The sequence below is a fragment of the Malus domestica genome, chromosome 13, assembly GCF_042453785.1.
Source record: "Malus domestica chromosome 13, GDT2T_hap1".
NCBI lineage: Eukaryota > Viridiplantae > Streptophyta > Magnoliopsida > Rosales > Rosaceae > Malus > Malus domestica.
This window is the reverse complement of record NC_091673.1, coordinates 11,588,997-11,608,065: the sequence shown is the minus strand read 5'-3', so window position 1 is coordinate 11,608,065 and position 19,069 is coordinate 11,588,997. Positions and strand designations below refer to the sequence as shown.

Sequence of the window (19,069 nt, the reverse complement as noted above, 5' to 3'; positions counted from 1 at the left end):
ATCTCAGAGTTACAACATACCACAAGTAGAGTTGTTGCTGGCAGCGGACTCGAACTTAATCATTGGTCTAGCAAAGAGAACCATCTTTATCAACTCAACCAACCTCTGCTGACTTATGTTTTTTAATTATATATGTTTGTTTCCATAGATAAAACACAATTTTGTTACCATAATAGAGCTCGTTAGGATGTGTTTTTGAAATGACTGAAAGCGTTTTTGGTGAAAATGTTTTTGATGAAAATTATTTTAGAACCAATCATTAGTGAAGATGCAAGTAAATTCTGGAAAAACACTTAAAGTGCTTTATGCAAGAAGCACCAGTTATGTGCTTCTTATAGGAAGCATTTTAAGTGCTTTTGAAATCCAAAAATATTTTCTTTAAAAGCGTTTTCAGTCATTTTAAAAGGACATTCAAATAAGCTCATAATTAGGTTAACTAAAAGACGGCTAGGGGTAAGTTGGGAAATTCAATGTAGGTGAATTATAAGTCAGACCAATGAATAATGTGCAATTGCAAATGAAGTAATCTGAGCCGCAAGTTAATCCAATCCTAATATATTAATCCGGATTTGGGAGGACCAATTAGAACTCAGGAAATAAAGGGAAAGTACTTTACCAAAAAAAAAAGAAAAAAGAAAATAAAGGGAAAGTTAATGGACGAAAAGGGACATTGCGCACTTGGGATTTATTTTGTACAATATTTTTCATGGACTCCGAAAAAAGGAGGAGGAAGGTGGCAGGATAAAAAGAGGAGCGGAAATAGTCCAATTTGGAGGGCCTTTTAGCGGAAAATGCAAAGCCAGGTTAAAAACCTAAACGCAGCAGCTCGCGTGCGGAGGACGCTGATCTCCGATTGGTCATGGGAAGGGGATTATCCGGAACAATGATTGGTTGGTGTTCGTACTCCGGTATTTGGCGCGTGGGTCGTCATTTGCAGAATTTAGCATGTAAATTTACTTCTGGTCTTAATGGTTAAGATTCAGATGATGATGCGACAAAAAATAAAAAAAATTAGGGAATGGGAGGAAACAGCTAACCGCCCAAAAACAAGAGAGGAGAGAGAGGGGGAGGAGAGGGAGAGGAGAGAGAGAGAGAAGAAGGAATAAGCTAAACCTAAAAGAGGAAGGAGAGAGAGAGAGAGGGTGAAGAAGAAGAAGGAAGATGAAAAGCAGAATGCTAATATGTTATTTGACCTCTCAAATCAGCAAGTAATTGACTGCACTTATTATACAAGCAAAGGAAAAAGAAGAGCAGTTATTGGAGAGAGAGAGAGAGAGAGAGAGAGAGAGAGAGAGAGAGAGAGAGAGATTCATCAATCAATCCCTCTGAGTCCGTCTTATCAATTTCAACCCCCATACTTGCTTATAGCTTTCAAGATCATAATCTCAACTGGGTGTCCATTGTTTTCAAATTTTTGATTGGAGTAGAAGAAAACTGAGAGAACCCATGAGTCTTCTTCCGTTTGAGCTCGGTTTGCTGCCATTTCCAGAACTGGGTTCTTCATTTCATTGAAGACTTTCAACTGGGTTGGTGGGTTTTGGTGCAAAGCTTCAAGCTTTGGAGGTTTCTGCTGCCATGGATACTCCGCCGGCGGAGGAGCTTCTGAAGAAGATCCAAGTGCTGGAAGCGGGTCAGGCCGACCTCAAGAAGGAGATGACCAAGCTCAGGCACTCCGAGGATGTCAAATCAGAGCACCAGAGGGCCCACTCCGTCTCGCCGCAGCGCTCAAGGTTCTCGTCTGTGCCCAGAAGGAGAGTCGCTGGGGGCGGCGGTGCTGCTGGTAATGGAGGTCACGATGCGGCGGCTTGGAAGAGAGGGTCTTCTTCATTTCGGCATTCCTCGCCGCTTCAGAGGGAGAGCCGCAGCCATGATCCTCCCACTGGAGGCAGTGGCGGCGGCGGCGGCAGTGGAGGAAGCAGTAGCGCCGGACCTTCAGCTGTGAACTTTACTGACAGGCAGTATCTGAACATATTGCAGTCAATTGGGCAATCTGTGCATATATTTGATATCAATGGGCTTATAATTTACTGGTAAGTAGCTCAATCAAGGCTTGGTTTTGCAGATTTTGATGTTCATTTGTCTACGTTTTTGTATTGGTAAATTTTATCTGTCACTAGCATGAATTGCTTGATATTTTTCTAGTATTTATTCGATTACTGGGTGGTTATATAAATTCAACTCTGGTTGCAAATGTGAATTGTTAGGTTCGTTGAATTGAGATTGACTGTATATATGTTGGTTGTGATGCTGAATTTCTGTTGATGAAACTAAATTGATCAGCATTTGATTATTTTCGTATAAAAATTCCTCTTTGAAATATGGTTTTAGTGGTAGAAGGTATCAACTTGGTGCATTTGGGAATATTGATTATTGCAGGAACAAAACTGCTGAAAATTTATATGGTTATTCTGCGGCTGAAGCACTTGGACATAGTCCCATTGAGCTCTTAGTAGATCCTCAAGACTATGCTGTAGCAAACACTATAATCCATCGTGTCAGCAAGGGGGAGAGCTGGACTGGGCAGTTCCCTGTCAAGAACAAAGCTGGGGAGAGGTTTACGGCCGTTGTAACAGATACTCCATTCTATGATGATGATGGCACTTTTATTGGGATTATTTGCGTGTCAAGTGATATCCGGCCCTTTCGAGAAATTAAGATTCCAATGTCAGGAGTAAAGCCCCCAGAATCAGATTCAAGCTACAGCCGGTCTAGAGCTCGTGTTACTGCTAAACTTGGCCTTGATCCTCAGCAGCCTCTACAAAATGCCATTGCATCCAAAATAACAAATTTGGTTAGTCTTATAGTTTTCTTGTTCCTTTGATTTATTATTCACTAGTGTATCCTGATTGTTAGAGTCCTGAAACAGGCATCCAAAGTGAGCAACAAAGTAAAGTCAAAAATTCGGGTGGGAGAAAACAACATAGATCACGAAGGTGAGAGTGGTTGTCATCATTCTGATCATGGTTCAGATTGTGTTCTCTCTGATCATAGGGAGGATGCGAATTCAAGTGGGGCTAGCACACCTAGAGGAGATTTGCCCCTATCTCCTTTTGGAGTATTCTCCAATATTGATGAGAAGTCTCCAGGAAAGCCCTACAAAGATTCTGGTGATGAGAGTGAAGGAAAACCTTCGATCCAGATGATGATATCCTCAAAAGCAGAATCATGGATGGGTAAGAAAGGGATAACATGGCCATGGAAAGGAAATGGGCGAGAAGGGCAAGAGGCTAAGAATACTCATTTTGTTTGGCCTTGGTTGCATAATGAACATGAGAATGATTCAGCTCATCAGAAGAATTATTTTGGTTCAAAACCAGAAAGTCGGGTGAATGAAAATAACCGAACTCCAAATAATGAGGCCACAGGATCCTGGACCTCCTCATTTAATGTTAACAGCACAAGCAGTGCCAGCAGCTGTGGAAGTACTAGCAGCAGTGCTGTGAATAAGGTGGATGTAGACACTGACAGCCTGGACTACGAAATCCTATGGGAAGATTTGATAATTGGAGAACAAGTTGGGCAAGGTAATCATATTTCCAGTGAACCGTCATGCTTCTGAATTATTGATATTCTTCACTCTGGAAACTGTTTAATTGATGTTGGTAAAGCATGCCTGTAATCACCCAAATGAGCAAAGGTGATTAAGTTAATTGTCCAAGGTATATTTGATCTTTCCCAAATCATCTACTGTTTTCTTTGAATCACTAATGACATGGGTAAATGACTTTTTAATTTCCAAAACATTCATCTAATGTATTTTTTTCAGTAGCTAGAATTGGTCATCTTGACCAAACAAAAGTTCTCTTGAACTTATGCTCCTTTCTCTTGCAAGTTTATGATTTTATGGTTTGCTTGGTTGAATTTCTTCCTGACATGTATTTGCTGTTTTCCTCCATTCTGCAGGATCATGGGGAACCGTATACCATGGTCTGTGGTATGGATCAGTATGTTCTTTTTACTCCTTCTTTGGTTAATCTTCACTTTAAATGGATGCCCAAAAAAAGTAGTTCGAGATTTAACTGAAATGATATGGTCGAGTGATGATTTCCATTTACTTTTCTTTTCAAAAAAAAAATTTGCAAGACAAAATGCAGTTCAATTTGCAAGATAGTAAAAGAATTCCGGTTACCCTAGTGAAAGACAAAATGCAGTTCAATTTGCAAGAAGTAAAAAAAAATAAAAAAAGCTCCGCAAATGTCTTCATAACCATAGGGTTTTCATGCCTACATGTTTTGCATAAAGCATGAAATTGGATGAAATGCCATATATACCACTCAAAGTCTCTGATACGGGTAATTTTTTTTTATTGAACTATATTTTTGCAGCATTTATTCACACGAACTAGGAGTAATATCGATGTTGCATGTGGGATGTTCATCGCCTTTAGATTATGAAATGTGAGGAAGCATTAGGAGTATGTTAAGCATGTATTCTTCATGTGTGATTTAATGGTATCCTTGCTCTTATAGGATGTTGCTGTCAAGGTATTCTCCAGGCAAGAATATTCAGAAGATGTGATATTTTCCTTCAGACAAGAGGTGTGATTCTCTTGAAGCCTGTGGGATTATGTTTGAAATACTGTAAAAATATTCCTTTACTTTTTTCCTTTATGGTTAAATTTGTGATTGTCATTCATTTTTGTTCAACACTGATATCACAATATGGTATTGTTTATCAAGGTGTCTCTCATGAAAAGGCTTCGACATCCAAATGTTCTGCTTTTTATGGGAGCTGTGACTTCACCTCAGCGTCTCTGCATCGTAACTGAATTCCTCCCTCGGTTGGTTCTAAACTTCCCTTTCTGAAATATCTATCTTTGCCAGTATTTATATTCAGGTTTATCATTTCAACCAGTGTATTAGTGTTTCATGCATTCATTCTAAAGTACTTCAGAGCTGACTGTGCCTCTTGTATCAATATTTTTTTCATGCAGTGGAAGTTTGTTTCGCTTATTACAAAGGAACACATCAAAACTAGACTGGAGGCGACGTGTTCTTATGGCGATAGATATAGTGAGTATTGAGTAACAATACGAAAATGAGATATATATACATATTATATGATTATAGATCTAGTGCCCCCGTCTGGGAATTTTGTTATACATTGTTGTTTTTCTTTTCTTTTCTTTTCTGTTGTAATGTTTTAGTATCTTAGGATTTAGTATCTCACTACCTTTTGACAGGCACGAGGCATGAATTATCTTCATCATTTCAACCCACCTATCATTCATCGAGATCTGAAGTCTTCAAATCTCCTAGTTGATAGGAACTGGACGGTCAAGGTCTGTCATCCGCCACGTTTCTATTTCTAAATCCTTCTCCATGAGTTTTTTCTTCTTGTGCTTTTACAGCAGTTTGATCAAGTTAAACAATGACCCGTTTGATGTTATCCTGAACAGGTTGGTGATTTTGGTCTTTCACGTCTTAAGCACGAAACATTTCTCACAACCAAGACCGGGAAGGGCACGGTATTTCAACTCACACCACTATATCCTCTTTACTATATATTAAACCAATCGGTCTAAATGTTAGCACGTGAGGTTCTCACTTAAATATGCCAATTTTCTCATTTGTAGCCTCAATGGATGGCACCAGAAGTTCTACGTAATGAACCCTCAGACGAGAAGTATGTTGCCATTGTTCATCTGGAATACTTCCCTTAAATTTTCTGTCATTCTACGGCTTCTCTAAACTACATTTATATCTCTTCGTGATGTTTGGAACTTCGGATGTACACAGGTCTGATATATACAGCTATGGGGTGATATTGTGGGAGCTTGCTACTGAGAAGATCCCTTGGGATAATCTGAACTCAATGCAGGTATTGTTTTCTTTGGGAAAAATATCTTGGTAGCATCTTTTTCAAATATGCTGTGTGCATGTATGAACAACAATTTATTTAGGGTACTCGTAGGTGATTGGAGCTGTAGGGTTCATGGACCAAAGGTTAGAGATCCCAAAGGATGTGGACCCACAATGGACTTCTTTGATTGAGAGCTGCTGGCAGAGGTAGTAATTCTTTCCATGCTCGGTTCATTTCATATATTAGATTCGCGGATTAAATTCACCCTGAAAGATGAAACTCAATTCTCGTCTCACTTTGCCCCCTCCCATCAACTCTGTTTAAAAGTGATATCGGTCGCAAGAGTAGGGCCCACTGATTTGCCGAGGTGTTAGCCATATAATTAGAGATATTTTATTGTTGTCAAAAGGTATTCAGTCTGATTTTTGTGGGTCGGTTTCTATCATTTATTGGTAAAGGGTAGTTGGCATGCGTTTGTTGTCATCAGAAGGTCAAGCTTAATTCTTTATTCAATGCTGTATGGTGTTTAACAAGTTGAACTGAAAACTGAAAACGAAATAGTTATTAAACGGCCCCTCAATTTTTTAAGTCAAAACTTTGGTAAAACTGCTAATGTGCTGATATTCCAACTTGAATGAAAACCAGTGATGCAGCTGCCAGGCCAACATTTCAAGAACTGCTGGAGAGGCTCAGAGACCTGCAGAGACAGTACAATCTTCAGTTCCAAGCAGCGCGTACCGCCACGGGTGATAACGCCCCGAAAGAATTGTAGCCCCTCCCGGCTGGATCTTTATGTTGCATCAGTGTTCTCACTTCCCTACCACTGTGTGGATGAATCGAAGCAGAACAGTGACAAAACGGGTAAATTAGCCAGAGACAGCCCCCAAATGGCATGTCGTATTGGAACCACAAAGTTGGAAAGTCAGATGGCACAAACGGCATGTCGTATTAAAACGGTTGATGGGTTTGGTTGTGATGGTTAATGTGTGGGTGTAGTGCGAGAGGGAGTCATGTCGGTTGGATTGGATCACATGATAATATGTCACCAGTTTTTGTGATTTATAAAAAAATGTAAAAAAATATGAGGGAAACAAAAAAAAAAAAAAAAAAAAAAAAAAACTTGGCAGCGGGTCAATCTGTATTCATTTGAGTAAATAGAGTGATCAATCTCTCTTTTGCATAATAAACCATCTCTATTACTTTTACTTTTTACCATTTTTAGATGGGATGATCTTTTGCGGAATAAAGCTGGAAATTCAATGGGTGATTTGTCGACGTTGTGATTTGCAATGGTTGTGCTTGCTAAAAACAAGTACCACTAAAATGTGGTCAGATTAACGGTTAAACGGAGCAGTTTGATTCAATTTGAGCGCAAAATGAAAAAACCAAAATCAAACCAAACCAAACCAAACTACTATTGAATCATTTGGTTCGATTTAGAGCGTTTTTATGTAGGCGAAACCAAACCCGGTACAATTTGGTTCAATTTGGTCCAAAAATACATTTTTATGGTGTTATAAGGTTTAAATGGTTCGATCGGTCTTATGCCACTCTTAACAGTGGATGAGCAGCGCTACACAGTGCGCTGCTCACAGGACAACGAGCGATTTTGACCATTCACGAATGGGAACCCATATTTCATCAACGGCCAGAAATCACTTGCGCGAAATCTTACCTTGGCAAAACCACATTGGTATTAATGTTGCAGATCAACAGAGGAATTCTCTAATTTGTGACAACAAGTTGATAATATCCACCGCAGCAGAAAAGGTTTCGAGAAAGAAGTTTACTTTGAAGATAGGGTTAGGCCAACCACATAATATGATGGTAACAGACAAATATGGGCACGAAAATGAACACACTTTATAATTGTCATGGAATCTTATCTTGGGATTGGGATGGCCACTCATGCCACTGGTCTAAAGGTAAAGGCTCCCTCTTGGTGACCACCAATTTCTGTTAAGCGCTAAAAAAGTTGAAGTCGCAAGAGCCTTGTAGCTTAGTTGGTTATTCATCCTTGCATTTGTACCTGAGGGCCTGTGTTCGACTCTCCCTCCTCCCCCGCTACCACTTGTTTCCGAAAAAGAAATAAATCTAGCTCAACTGATGCCAAATGTGAAATGAGTCACTAAGGTGCATGTTTCTGATTATTTTATCCTCGCAACTCACAGTACAGCAATGTAATTGTCATTCGATATCTGAATATATCTGATAGCGTTGGAGATGCAAAATTTGAAGCAAAAAAGAAACCCAAATTCTAATCATACTTGGGAATTCATTTCTAGCGAAGCAAGTGTCGAATGGCAGCAACGGCATCACCTTTGTGCTCCCGCAAAGTCCTCTCAGCTACCTTCTTGTCCAACTCTAGTTCATTTGCGATTATGTCTACATCGCCTGCATTGATCTTCACAGCAGCCAATTCCTTCTCCCTGTAAATTGTAACGAAGCAAGCTTTACAATATGGGCACGCCGGTCTCAGCAAATAACGAGTTCATCTTATGCTTATGTTGAACATCATAAAGATCCAGTTACTACACTTCACACTATCGAAAATGTAAATTTACTGCTACCCCACCTTCAGTTCTGCCCAAAACCCCGTATCAAGTCAACAATTTTATACAAATTTCACCACAACAATCGTTAATGTTAGTGAGAAACACTTTCAAGTATCAAACTACATAAAAAATAATCCATCACCTATCAACTATAAACTATTAATGTCGGGTGTAATAATAGTCGCGTTCAGCCTTTTTTCTCTTCAAATTGGTGCTTTGTAAGTGCATCTAACTATTATTTTCTCAACGGGCTTATAACTCAGTTGGTTAAAAGCATTCAGCTCGAGGTCCTGAATCCAATTGTTCCCTCCCCTAGGGATGGGCAAAATACCCATGGGTTTGGGTAACCGTGGTTACATGCTTATTTAAAGTTCACGGTTACGGTTATGGGTAACCGTTTAGATAAACAAACGGTTATGAGTATAACCGTTTATCCGTGAAATTTAAATGGATGATTATGGGTATTACTCGCGGTTATAACGGGTATCCATTGATTATGGATATTAACCGCGGTTATAACGGGTATCCATTTACCCATTTAATTTAATATATGTAAAATTTATAATATTTTTAACAGTTATAACGCGTTTTTGTATTTGTTGCTAAACTTTTCGTATACAAAAAGTTTGAAGCACAAGGAGAAAAAATCAAAGAGCTGACTTGAAGCTTATGATCTATCTTGCGGTTCACAGAAAATACTGGTATTAGTGTAGAAAAATGTTTGTTTTTAGAAGCTTACTTTGTACCCATATGGATTATAATTAAAGACTTGCTCGGGTGTAGTAGAAAAATATCGTTCGTAAACTATTATTTCAATTATTAGAATTATATGATGACCTAAATGATTAAAATAGAGCAATGCATGCTAAAATGTACCTATAACGGTGTTTAATTGTCAAAAAACGAATTTTTTTTTTATAATTTTTAAGTTGTTAAAAAAAAAACATGTAGATAGGTCAAAAAAGGATAAAAAAAATGATAAACGAGTTCAAAATGGGTAAATGATTATGGTTAAATGGGTAAACAGTTAGTTATGGGTAAATGGGTACATATGATTAACCATTTATAAACGATTATGGGTATGGGTATAACCATTTATGCAATTATCCACTAGGTAAACTGTTATGCAAGTATGAACATAAACGATTATGAGTAAATAACCGCGATTACCCGTCCGCTGTAACCGCCGTGCATCCCTACCCTCCCCATTATCGCTTGCCTAAAGAAAAAACTATTGCTTTCAAACCCTTACTACTGAGTCACAAGGAAAATCTAATCTTTCAATAGCATACGAATCAAACTCGATCATAAGTTAATTCAATATTGAAATTTTTGATAAATATAAGTACAGACTAAATTGGAATATACCGACCTCAATCGCATAGCATTCCTATCGGCTTCGGAGGAGGCGGCGATGGAAGCCATGGCCTCCTGGACGCGGGTGGAATTGAGCTGGCGATCTTCGACGCGGTCGGTGAGCTTATCGAAGGCTTTGCTCTGCTGCTGCAAGTCCTTGGAGTCCACCACCATCTCTACTCCTTCTCCACCTCCCTCCATTTTTTTCAGATTCTTCGATTTCGATTGCGCTTTCTTCGTGTGATTCTCGCGATTCAGAAACTGAAATTTGAAACCCCCTTCTGTATTTTTGAAGGAATTTGGTAAAAAACCCTAGCTTTTGCCCTCTTTTGAGAATTGAAGACTTGAAAGCGGTGGTGACTGGCGGTGGCTGAGAATTGGGGGCCTGAGCATGTCAATAGCGGGCTAGAATTTGATAATGGCCCAACAAGAATTTGATTGGGCAATCATGGCCATTCAGCCTTAAAATTGGCCGGTTCACAGAATTTCGTGCTTATAATTCGAACTGTTCATATTATAAATCACTATACGAAGATTATCTTTATAAAAAATTAATATAAACTAAGACCATTTAGGGGCCGTTTGATACTCATTTCATTTTCACTTTTGGTTTTCACGTTTTTTAAAATTGAAATCTTGTTTGATAGCTACCTTCAATGTTCAAAAAAAAAAAAAAAAAAAAACTACTTTCTTGAATTTTCAAAATTTGACCTTGAGTTTTTACTTTTTATTTTTTAAGAATTAAAAACTAAAAGTAGTTACCAAATAATATTTTAATTTTCTATTTACAAACAAGTGAAAACTGAAAGCTAAAAACAAAATAATTATCAAAATGCCCGTAGTTAATTAACTGATACAAATAAATAGACTGTTTGTTTAGTCAAGCCTTCAAACCACATCTAAAAGGTTCAACTTGATAGACAAATGAACAAAGGGGCCATATGTGCCAATTTATAATTGTATGGTTGGTTTTTTTTTTTAGATTGTTACTAAACCTGAACCCTAGGGTGCAAAGTGTAAATCAATACAGTTTTTAATTAGGTCAACTGAGAGTTTAATTGGATCAAATAAAACGTAGATTAGGCAAAATCGATGCTTCGTCCTTTTTTCACATAAGCTTCCTTATTAAGCTTGACCGATCAGTGATTACACTACCCCAGGGTGATACAACGCAAGCTCTACGTCTTCCTCAATGTTGCAGTAATGGTGCATTTCTTATTACAATCAATTACAACATCAACAACCACTTTCCTTTTACAACTTCCCTAATATAGTAACCAGGTAGCTTATCCTCTAGGCCACCGACTAACTAACTGCCTAACAACCTCATCTGATAAACCAACCCCTAATTCCTCCTAATCAGCATTGCCACATCACCAATTCAACGTGTTGAGTCAGCAAGTACACAGAATCCTATCAAAGGGAAGCCTCGAGTGTTGTGAATAAGTGGAGTTTTAAGCCACTTAGTATTACGATGTATTGATATTCATCTTCATTTGTAAGTGAAAGGTTTTAAGTTTGATTCTCGTAAAAAGTAAATTTGAATGACATTATTGCTAACCCATTGTGAGGCTAAGACCATCCCCTCATTGTAGGTAATATCGTTTGTTTAAAAAAAAGGTGGAGTTTTAAAGTCGACGGCTGAATTTCTTCAAAAGTTCAACTAATCCATATTCAACTTGACAATTGATCTAATACTTTGAGATCGTTAGATGATGTTTACGTGCCATGCAAATCCCATGTTATCACAACAAAAGTGTTGTCGGTGGTCCATTTAATCAAGTTGACTAAACTAATCACATGGATTTTCTTCTCTTTTTGCTAGCAAAATCATATGGATATTTACTATTAGGTAGCTATTTCCAGTGCTATTACAACTGAGCCCTCTATATGTCCTTAATATAATATACAGTACAAGGGGTATATTTAGACTGTCATGCCTTATATTATCTACCAGGCTTAGTGGTTGAGCACAGCTGCTGGGACACCACAGGGACAGACAGTGGCAGGGACTACTTACAAAATTATGGTTGCACCGGCTAATTATGAGTATTTGTCAAATGGGGTTTGATTTTTGCACCATTTCATTAATCATGGTTCGTAGAAATTAGTCCACAACTTAAGCATCCAACTGCATGCATTTATGTAATTGTGTTCTCCCTGAACTACAGTTCTGTACTCCAATGCCTGCTTGCATCACTATAAATATTCAATGCTCGTGACCGAAGTTTATCAAACCAAACAGTTCACGATCCCCGCTTCCTATATATCGATCTCTCTTTAACTTATTTGTTATTTGGGGAAACATGGGGAAGTATTCTAAGTATGTTGGGTTGTTTGCTGTGATGTTTGTAGTGGTGCTAGCAATAGTTGAGTGTCGTAAGATTGAGAAAGAAACATTTTCAGAAGGCCTAGGAGGTGGTTTGGGTGGTGGGGCTGGCGGAGGTGGTGGAATTGGAGGTGGAGGTGGTGCTGGGGGTGGTGCAGGAGGTGGAGTTGGTGGTGGAAGTGGAGGTGGTGTTGGTGGGGGAGGTGGCAAAGGTGGTGGCGTAGGAGGTGGATCCGGGGGTGGTGCTGGAGGTGGAAGTGGAGGTGGTGTTGGTGGTGGCAAAGGCGGCGGTGTAGGAGGTGGATCTGGGGGTGGTGTTGGAGGAGGAGCTGGCGGAGGAGGTGGTGTTGGAGGCGGAGCTGGTGGGGGAGGTGGTGTTGGAGGCGGTGTTGGTGGTGGAAGAGGGGGTGGTGTTGGAGGCGGAGTTGGTGGTGGAAGAGGAGGTGGTGTAGGCGGAGGTGTTGGCGGGGGCAAAGGTGGGCGAGGTGGTGTTGGCGAAGGTGCTGGTGGAGGCAAAGGTGGCGGAGGTGGTGTAGGCGGAGGTGCTGGCGGGGGAGGTGGTGTAGGTGGAGGTGCTGGCGGGGGCAAAGGTGGGGGAGGTGGTGTCGGTGGAGGTGCTGGTGGAGACAAAGGTGGGGGAGGTGGTGTAGGCGGAGGTGTTGGTGGAGGCATTGGGGGCGGCAGAGGTGGTGGTGCTGGAGGAGGAGTTGGCGGTGGAGGTGGTGTAGGTGGAGGTGCCGGTGGAGGCAAAGGTGGGGGAGGTGGTGTAGGCGGAGGTGCTGGCGGGGGCAAAGGTGGGGGAGGTGGTGTTGGTGGAGGTGCTGGTGGAGGCAAAGGTGGCGGAGGTGGTGTAGGCGGAGGTGCTGGTGGAGGCATTGGGGGCGGCATAGGTGGTGGTGTTGGAGGAGGAGTTGGCGGTGGAGGCAAAGGTGGGGGAGGTGGTGTAGGTGGAGGTGCTGGTGGAGGCATTGGGGGCGGTAGAGGTGGTGGTGCTGGAGGAGGAGTTGGCGGCGGAGGTGGTTCTGGAGGAGGAGTTGGCGGTGGAGGTGGTGTAGGTGGAGGTGCTGGTGGAGGTTTTGGGGGTGGTGTAGGTGGTGGTGTTGGAGGAGTTGGCGGCGGAGGTGGTGCCGGTGGAGGTGCTGGTGGAGGCTTTGGTGGTGGTGCAGGTGGTGGTGTTGGAGGAGGAGTTGGTGGCGGTGTTGGTGGAGGAATTGGTGGTGGATATTAACTCCCAATTGCAGCTATAGGCTACGCCATCATGCAAAGTCGTGTCAGATTACTTGCATGGAAATTGTATTACCTTTTACTACTAGAGAATAAATGAAGATCTGTAACGTGCCATATATAGGTACTACCTTTTATTTACTTCTTCCATGCAAACACTGTGTTCTCAATATGTCTAACTTTGGCACAAACGAATACGAAGAAAGGCATGCAAGAAGCAAATAATCCGTAAAATTAATGGAAAGATCAACTTTCTCATTATTAAACAACAAATTAAGTTTGAACAGTTGCCGACATTGTACAATTTTTAAGTGGTTTGGTAATTCTATCCAAATTCACCTAATAATTAAGCACAAATGCTATCCAAATTCAACACATAAGAGAGAAATTTTATTTTTCTAGACATGCGGTTGTCGGTCAGATTGTAGCCTTGATTGGATTCGGACAGAAACATATATTATCTAAATATGTAATTTTGATTAATACAACAACATGCAGTTTTACATTCGTAGGGAAAGAAAATTATTAATCAAACATATGATTGCCTCTTGCATTCATCATTGATGTAACTCGGCCCCCGGCTAACGATCGATGAACATTAATTAATTCAAAGCCAAACTGGCAGCCATTCCTTGCCGTTGATGAAGTCGATAGACAAGAAGGGTGCAACTTCTTTTTCGGTGAGTTGTCTTGCCCATTCGGCACGCCCTGTAGCCTCTGCTCCTGGCCCTTTGCACTTGTACTCGGCATGGTATAGGTTTCTGCAGATTTCATTTCATGCACAAAAAATTAAATCATAAATTAAATCGGAATATTTTTAGATGCAAACATGTGTGTTTGATCAATTATTTGGGTGCATGTTTCTTACTCAGTTGTGCCGGAATAGCTCCAGTTGGTCCAACCTTGTGGCACGACGGTCTTGGAGAGGTACATGTTTGCGTAAATCACTCTGGAGAAAGCGCCCTTTGCCCTACCTAGGTACACACTGTCACCAACACCATAGAGCTTGCCTTTGTTAAAAACAAATCCACTGTTCTCCTTCTCAGTCTCCCTATTTTGAGCTGTCACGGACCCCTTGATCGACACCCTCTTGTCTCCAATGACAAAGACCTCGCAGCTCTGCATGGATGGATGCATCCATGATTAATTAATTAGTCTTATTCAATGCACCTTGATACATGCTGGCTGATCTTTTTAGAGCGCTAATAACAGTTTTCATAATTAATTAAGAAGGTGATTAAGTACTACATACGTGGAAGACAGATCTACCGCGTCCAAAGATGAAGTCAATGGAGCCCTGGATGTAGCAATTATCATAGTAATGTCTGCCTTTGTAATCGAAGAGGGTGTTATGGGTACTGTAAAATCCACAATGGTAGAATGCAACTTTGTCTGCAGCTACAAATGCTGCAACTGACTGGTTCTGGGAGGTGTAAGCCACACCGGTCGGGGCCTCATTCTGCAAAACATTGCATAATTTTATACATCTATTAGATCTACAGAATAATGTCATATTTATATATATGTGGATTAGGATCGGAGACACGCTTTTGACAATCATTTTGACATACGTTTTTGTAGAACCTACTCGTAATGTACATATACACAAAAAAGGGAATGAAGATGAACCTTGAAGCTGATCCCGAAGGCAATGAAATGGGAAGCTTCGACACTAAAAGTAGCAGATTCAACATTGTCCGAAGAGCTTTGGGACCAAACAATGGCTGACCTCCCCTTCCCATTTCCTCTCATGAATATATAGGGCTTATTACGTGGTATGATCACCTTTTCTCTGGCAGCCAAAACATATAATGTAAATAACATAATTAAACTTGTTAATTATTCATGATGTATAGCTAATTTTGCTTTCATTTCACAATTAACAAAGTGAATCATTGATGGTTAAATTACCTGTACACTCCTTTCCTAACATGGATGATGATCCACTGCTTATTGCCTTCAGGAACAGCATCAATGGCTGCTTGAACAGATGTGAAATCTCCCTTGCCATTGATGTCAACCTTAAGCGTGCGGTTCGTGTGAATCTTCTGAGTCAATAAGGGTGAATCAATGACCTTTTGCGCTGTCAAGCAATGAACAACATTCGTGAGAGTTACGTAGGTGAAAAAAATGATTGCAAAGGTTATGAATGTTGTGGACGAAGACCAAGCCATGTTTCTAGGGAGAAACACAATCTGCAGTTTGGGTGAATTAATAATGTTCACCTAGGGGGATGTTTTTTGTGAGGCAATGAGGTTCTCAACGTGAAGGGTTTTTTTTTAAAATTTTTTTATTATTCATTTACGGGTGCGGTTATTTGGAAAAATTGAGCGTACATGACAAATCGAAGCTGGAAGTTAATTGGCTAACAAGATTCTATCTATTTTAGAGAGCCTTCCGTTGGTTAAAGCTCAACTTTCTTTGATTTTCACGAGTAATTCAGGCAGTCGGTTAATGCGCATTCTAAAATAAGAAGAGAGAGACACAAACTAGTAGACTCCGCTACATATGAGTTTAAACCCTATAATAAGTGTTTCAGAGGAACTTTGTTTATGTTTAAAATTTTGTTGTGTAGTTCCAATACACGTGTCTTAAAATTTAATAAAGAAAATATATTTTCACTTTTAATATTATGTCATTCTTTGAGCGTTTGTAGTGTAATATCATGATGATGACGTAGTATGATTCTGCTACAAATTTTTCTTCTTTGTGTTTTAGCGTCACAAATAGTATGGACACACTAATGGTACACAAAATGTTTGATGTTACATGCACGTCCAACAATGAATGGTATAGCGTGACTACGTACGGGGTTTATTTGGGTGATAGGTTAATGGGCTCGCGTAAACCGTTTTTACATTCTACACATTTTTTATTAAATTATATCATTTGAATCCTTCAATTCATTCGATTTGATAATTCAAAAATTGAGAGAATACGTAAAAGATAAAAATGAATGTGTAGACAGCACCATCAGTTTTTATTGCGTCAACAAATCTCCAAGCACCCTAAGTTGATTTTTGTTTATCTGCTATCGAAGTAGAATACATACATACATATATATATATATCCCAGTCCTACTATCGTGATCGTTTATAAAAGAAGATAACATTGGAAAAATGCTTAAAGCTTATATGTCTGTATATATGTGTGTGTAGACGGTCCGGCATAAAACATTAAGAATGACAGTTTTGCATAATGGTTCTGGTAGTTTTTCCGGACTTTCACTCAACTAGTTAGGTAATTTATTGACTTCTGCATTTTCATCCTTGTAGTTTCGTTTTGTTCCACTTTGTTCAATTCGTTAACTAATTAGTTGATGCTTTCATCCATTTTGTGAATAATATAATGGATGCAGTGTGACAGAGTGAAGATCAAACAACTTTAATCTTAAAGAATAAGAACACTGAAATCCATCACAAAGTATGAGAAAATCTCAAAAGTTTAATATTGCATAATTACTAAGATACCAAACTTAAAACCAAAACATTCTATTTATAATGTAACTTAACCCTAATAAAACACGTTCTCCAAAAAAAAGAGGGAGTTTTAACGAAAAACTTACGATATTGTTCATTTTAATGAAAAACCGTATTTTTATACTAAAAAGTCAAACCTGGTACCATTCACTTTATCTTTTATTTTGTCCTTATCATTAAAACTCAAAGTTTTCAAGCCATTTTCATTAGTTTTCCTAAAAAAAAGACCCCTAATAAAATACCAAAAACATCCTTGAATGTAAATAATACATTTTGGCCTAAAACGTCTTGAAGGTCCTTAAAACCCTAATATAAACTGTTTGTACCATACTTAGGGCCTCCGTATTTAGACCTCGTATAAATACTCGGGGGACTTAAATGTAATTATGTAATGAAGGAAGGGGCAAATATGTAAAAAGGGGAGGAGCCCTTATTCTATAAAAGGGTCTCTTCACCCTTACAATCCGGAAGCCTTCTCACATCCCTTAAGCCTTAAGCTCTCTCTAAGCTCTCACTCTCATATTCAGAGCTATCTCTCCCTCAGAAATACAATAATCAGTGTGGACATAGCCCAAACATTGGGGTGAACCACGATACATCTTGTGTTATTTACATTTCTTGCAGATTCACGGTCGGATTTACGTTGTTCCAAGACCCCTCTGGTTTTGTGCATCAACATTTGGCGCCGTCTGTGGGAATCGACACAAAAAACTATGTCGGTTCTCTTTCATTTTTTTTCACCTTCGCCGTAAATCTGCGCCAGCTTTCACCTTCTGATTTCTATCAGGACCAGGAGAAAGAAGAAAAATAATGTGTGGGTCTCAGCCACACACCACCTAAACGCACATTTTTTCTCTTCTCTGCTTTGAAGTTTTTTTTTTTAAAAAAAAAATGGCTGCTTTGCGTCTCGGCGGCGGGTGCATTGGCTCCTCCACTCGGTGATGAGTGTCACTCTTCCAACAACAGATTTGGACAAGGCTTTTATTAATTCCTGGTTTCACCCTTCAGCATGAAATCAGGGCCAAAGGATGGCTGACACTCTATTATGCCTATTTGTTTGAAAGGCAAAGAAGCCTCACATTTTTGCATGTTTCCAAAGGTGAAGGCAGCAAACTGCATTAAAGGGAGCGCAAGCCCTCAAGAGAGCCTAAGCCCACCAGAGAGAGAAACTGACCTAAGCTGGAGAACAAACGCATCATATTTAGAGCCTCTCTTTCCTTTTTCCACACAAACAAACAGAGCAAAACATAGAGCGAGAAGACTAAAGGAAACGACAGCCATGGGGAGTGATTTCAACAGCACCTCTACTTTCGACTCCTTCGTCAAGACTCCCACGATAAAATGCACCCAGTTGTTCATCAAAGGCGAACCCCTTAATCAATGACAAACTCCTTGATTCCGTTCCAACGTGGACCTCTACAGCTCATTCTTCACCATGATCACCTTTGGACGGCCACCCAGATTCCGACACCATGATCTCCACCTTACGGTGGCCAAGTCCCAATGAATCAATGGCAGATTGATCACGCATATATTTCATGCATTTATATCATCAATTTCTAAAGTCTTTGTGATGTTTTCGTGTTAAAATTGTGGCATTTTACCTTATCTTGTGTTAATGTGCAGTTAAATTTATTTTAGGATCACTTTCAAGTAAAATAGAGAAAAGGAATTAATAAAAACAAATAAGAGAAATGGAAGTGGAGCTTGTCTCCACGGGGTGATGTTTTGAAAGGATGATTGCCTTATTGTTTAAAGCAAAAGCTGGCAGACAATGAAGAGTGAAAGGAAAAGAATAAAAGAATATCAAAGGCAGCAGAAAGTGGGTTGATGGAAGACACGGCATAAAGGATAGACAGTGAGGATGGCACAAGGATGGATAGAATAATAAAAGAGAGAAGTGGGAGAGCACGGAAGAAAAAGATAAAAGAAAAGAATTGAAAGTGGAAGGCAGCAAGCGTGGAGAGAGGAAGAGGGACTGAGATAAATGAATAAGGAGAGACACGGGCAGAGGGGAATAAGTGGAGTGCGCAAACAGAGAGCAGGGCAGACCAGGAGAAAACGTGACTGGCAGGGAAAAGAGAGGGAGAGCAGTGGTGAGACGGAAGAGAGAGAGGCACGTACTGCGCAGTGCAGGGGAGAAAAAGAAAAGCAGAGAAGGAACCAAGAACCAAAAACGGGTGTTTTTCTTTCTTGTTATTTTTTATGGATAATTTCTTATGTATGAACATAATTATGTGTAACTAATTTATTATGCTAGAGTGAGGCCATGAGCCGCAACATGAATACGTAGTTTTAATTTTCAATTGCTTAAGTGTTGTTAT

General features: G+C 39.8%; 4 protein-coding genes across 7 annotated transcripts; 2 read left to right on the top strand and 2 right to left on the bottom strand.

Annotated features, from left to right (window-relative positions):
- The first annotated feature begins 967 nt into the window (after nt 1-967).
- Nucleotides 968-7,077, top strand: LOC103452773 (uncharacterized). Of its 2 annotated transcripts, none has more exons than XR_011575079.1 (13): nt 968-2,030; nt 2,377-2,791; nt 2,867-3,524; nt 3,904-3,944; nt 4,470-4,538; nt 4,680-4,780; nt 4,934-5,012; nt 5,183-5,281; nt 5,399-5,467; nt 5,576-5,625; nt 5,739-5,820; nt 5,903-6,008; nt 6,448-7,077. XR_011575079.1 is itself a non-coding variant. In XM_008392308.4 (13 exons), exons 1-13 carry the CDS (start codon nt 1,576-1,578, stop codon nt 6,572-6,574), a joined length of 2,340 nt encoding a protein of 779 aa, XP_008390530.3. In that variant the 5' UTR covers nt 968-1,575; the 3' UTR covers nt 6,575-7,077. The 2 variants fall into 2 exon arrangements, 1 of the variants encoding a protein (XP_008390530.3); XM_008392308.4 differs by having other exon boundaries at nt 5,914-6,008.
- An 846-nt stretch (nt 7,078-7,923) lies between these two features.
- On the bottom strand, nt 7,924-10,148 carry LOC103452774 (uncharacterized). Its single transcript, XM_008392309.4, has 2 exons — nt 9,730-10,148; nt 7,924-8,231 (listed from the first exon to the last, which is right to left on the bottom strand). Exons 1-2 carry the CDS (start codon nt 9,912-9,914, stop codon nt 8,084-8,086), a joined length of 333 nt encoding a protein of 110 aa, XP_008390531.1. The 5' UTR covers nt 9,915-10,148; the 3' UTR covers nt 7,924-8,083.
- A 1,660-nt stretch (nt 10,149-11,808) lies between these two features.
- On the top strand, nt 11,809-13,407 carry LOC108175042 (glycine-rich cell wall structural protein-like). 3 transcript variants are annotated; one of them, XM_070811181.1, is made up of 2 exons: nt 11,809-12,818; nt 12,903-13,407. In XM_070811181.1, exons 1-2 carry the CDS (start codon nt 12,020-12,022, stop codon nt 13,268-13,270), a joined length of 1,167 nt encoding a protein of 388 aa, XP_070667282.1. In that variant the 5' UTR covers nt 11,809-12,019; the 3' UTR covers nt 13,271-13,407. The 3 variants fall into 3 exon arrangements, with proteins under 3 accessions (XP_070667282.1, XP_070667284.1, XP_070667283.1); XM_070811183.1 differs by having other exon boundaries at nt 11,809-12,848; nt 13,059-13,407; XM_070811182.1 differs by having other exon boundaries at nt 11,809-12,935; nt 13,059-13,407.
- A 293-nt stretch (nt 13,408-13,700) lies between these two features.
- LOC103452814 (probable pectinesterase 67) lies at nt 13,701-15,651 on the bottom strand. Its single transcript, XM_008392351.4, has 5 exons — nt 15,178-15,651; nt 14,896-15,058; nt 14,519-14,725; nt 14,135-14,385; nt 13,701-14,027 (listed from the first exon to the last, which is right to left on the bottom strand). Exons 1-5 carry the CDS (start codon nt 15,438-15,440, stop codon nt 13,874-13,876), a joined length of 1,038 nt encoding a protein of 345 aa, XP_008390573.1. The 5' UTR covers nt 15,441-15,651; the 3' UTR covers nt 13,701-13,873.
- Nucleotides 15,652-19,069: the final 3,418 nt, after the last annotated feature.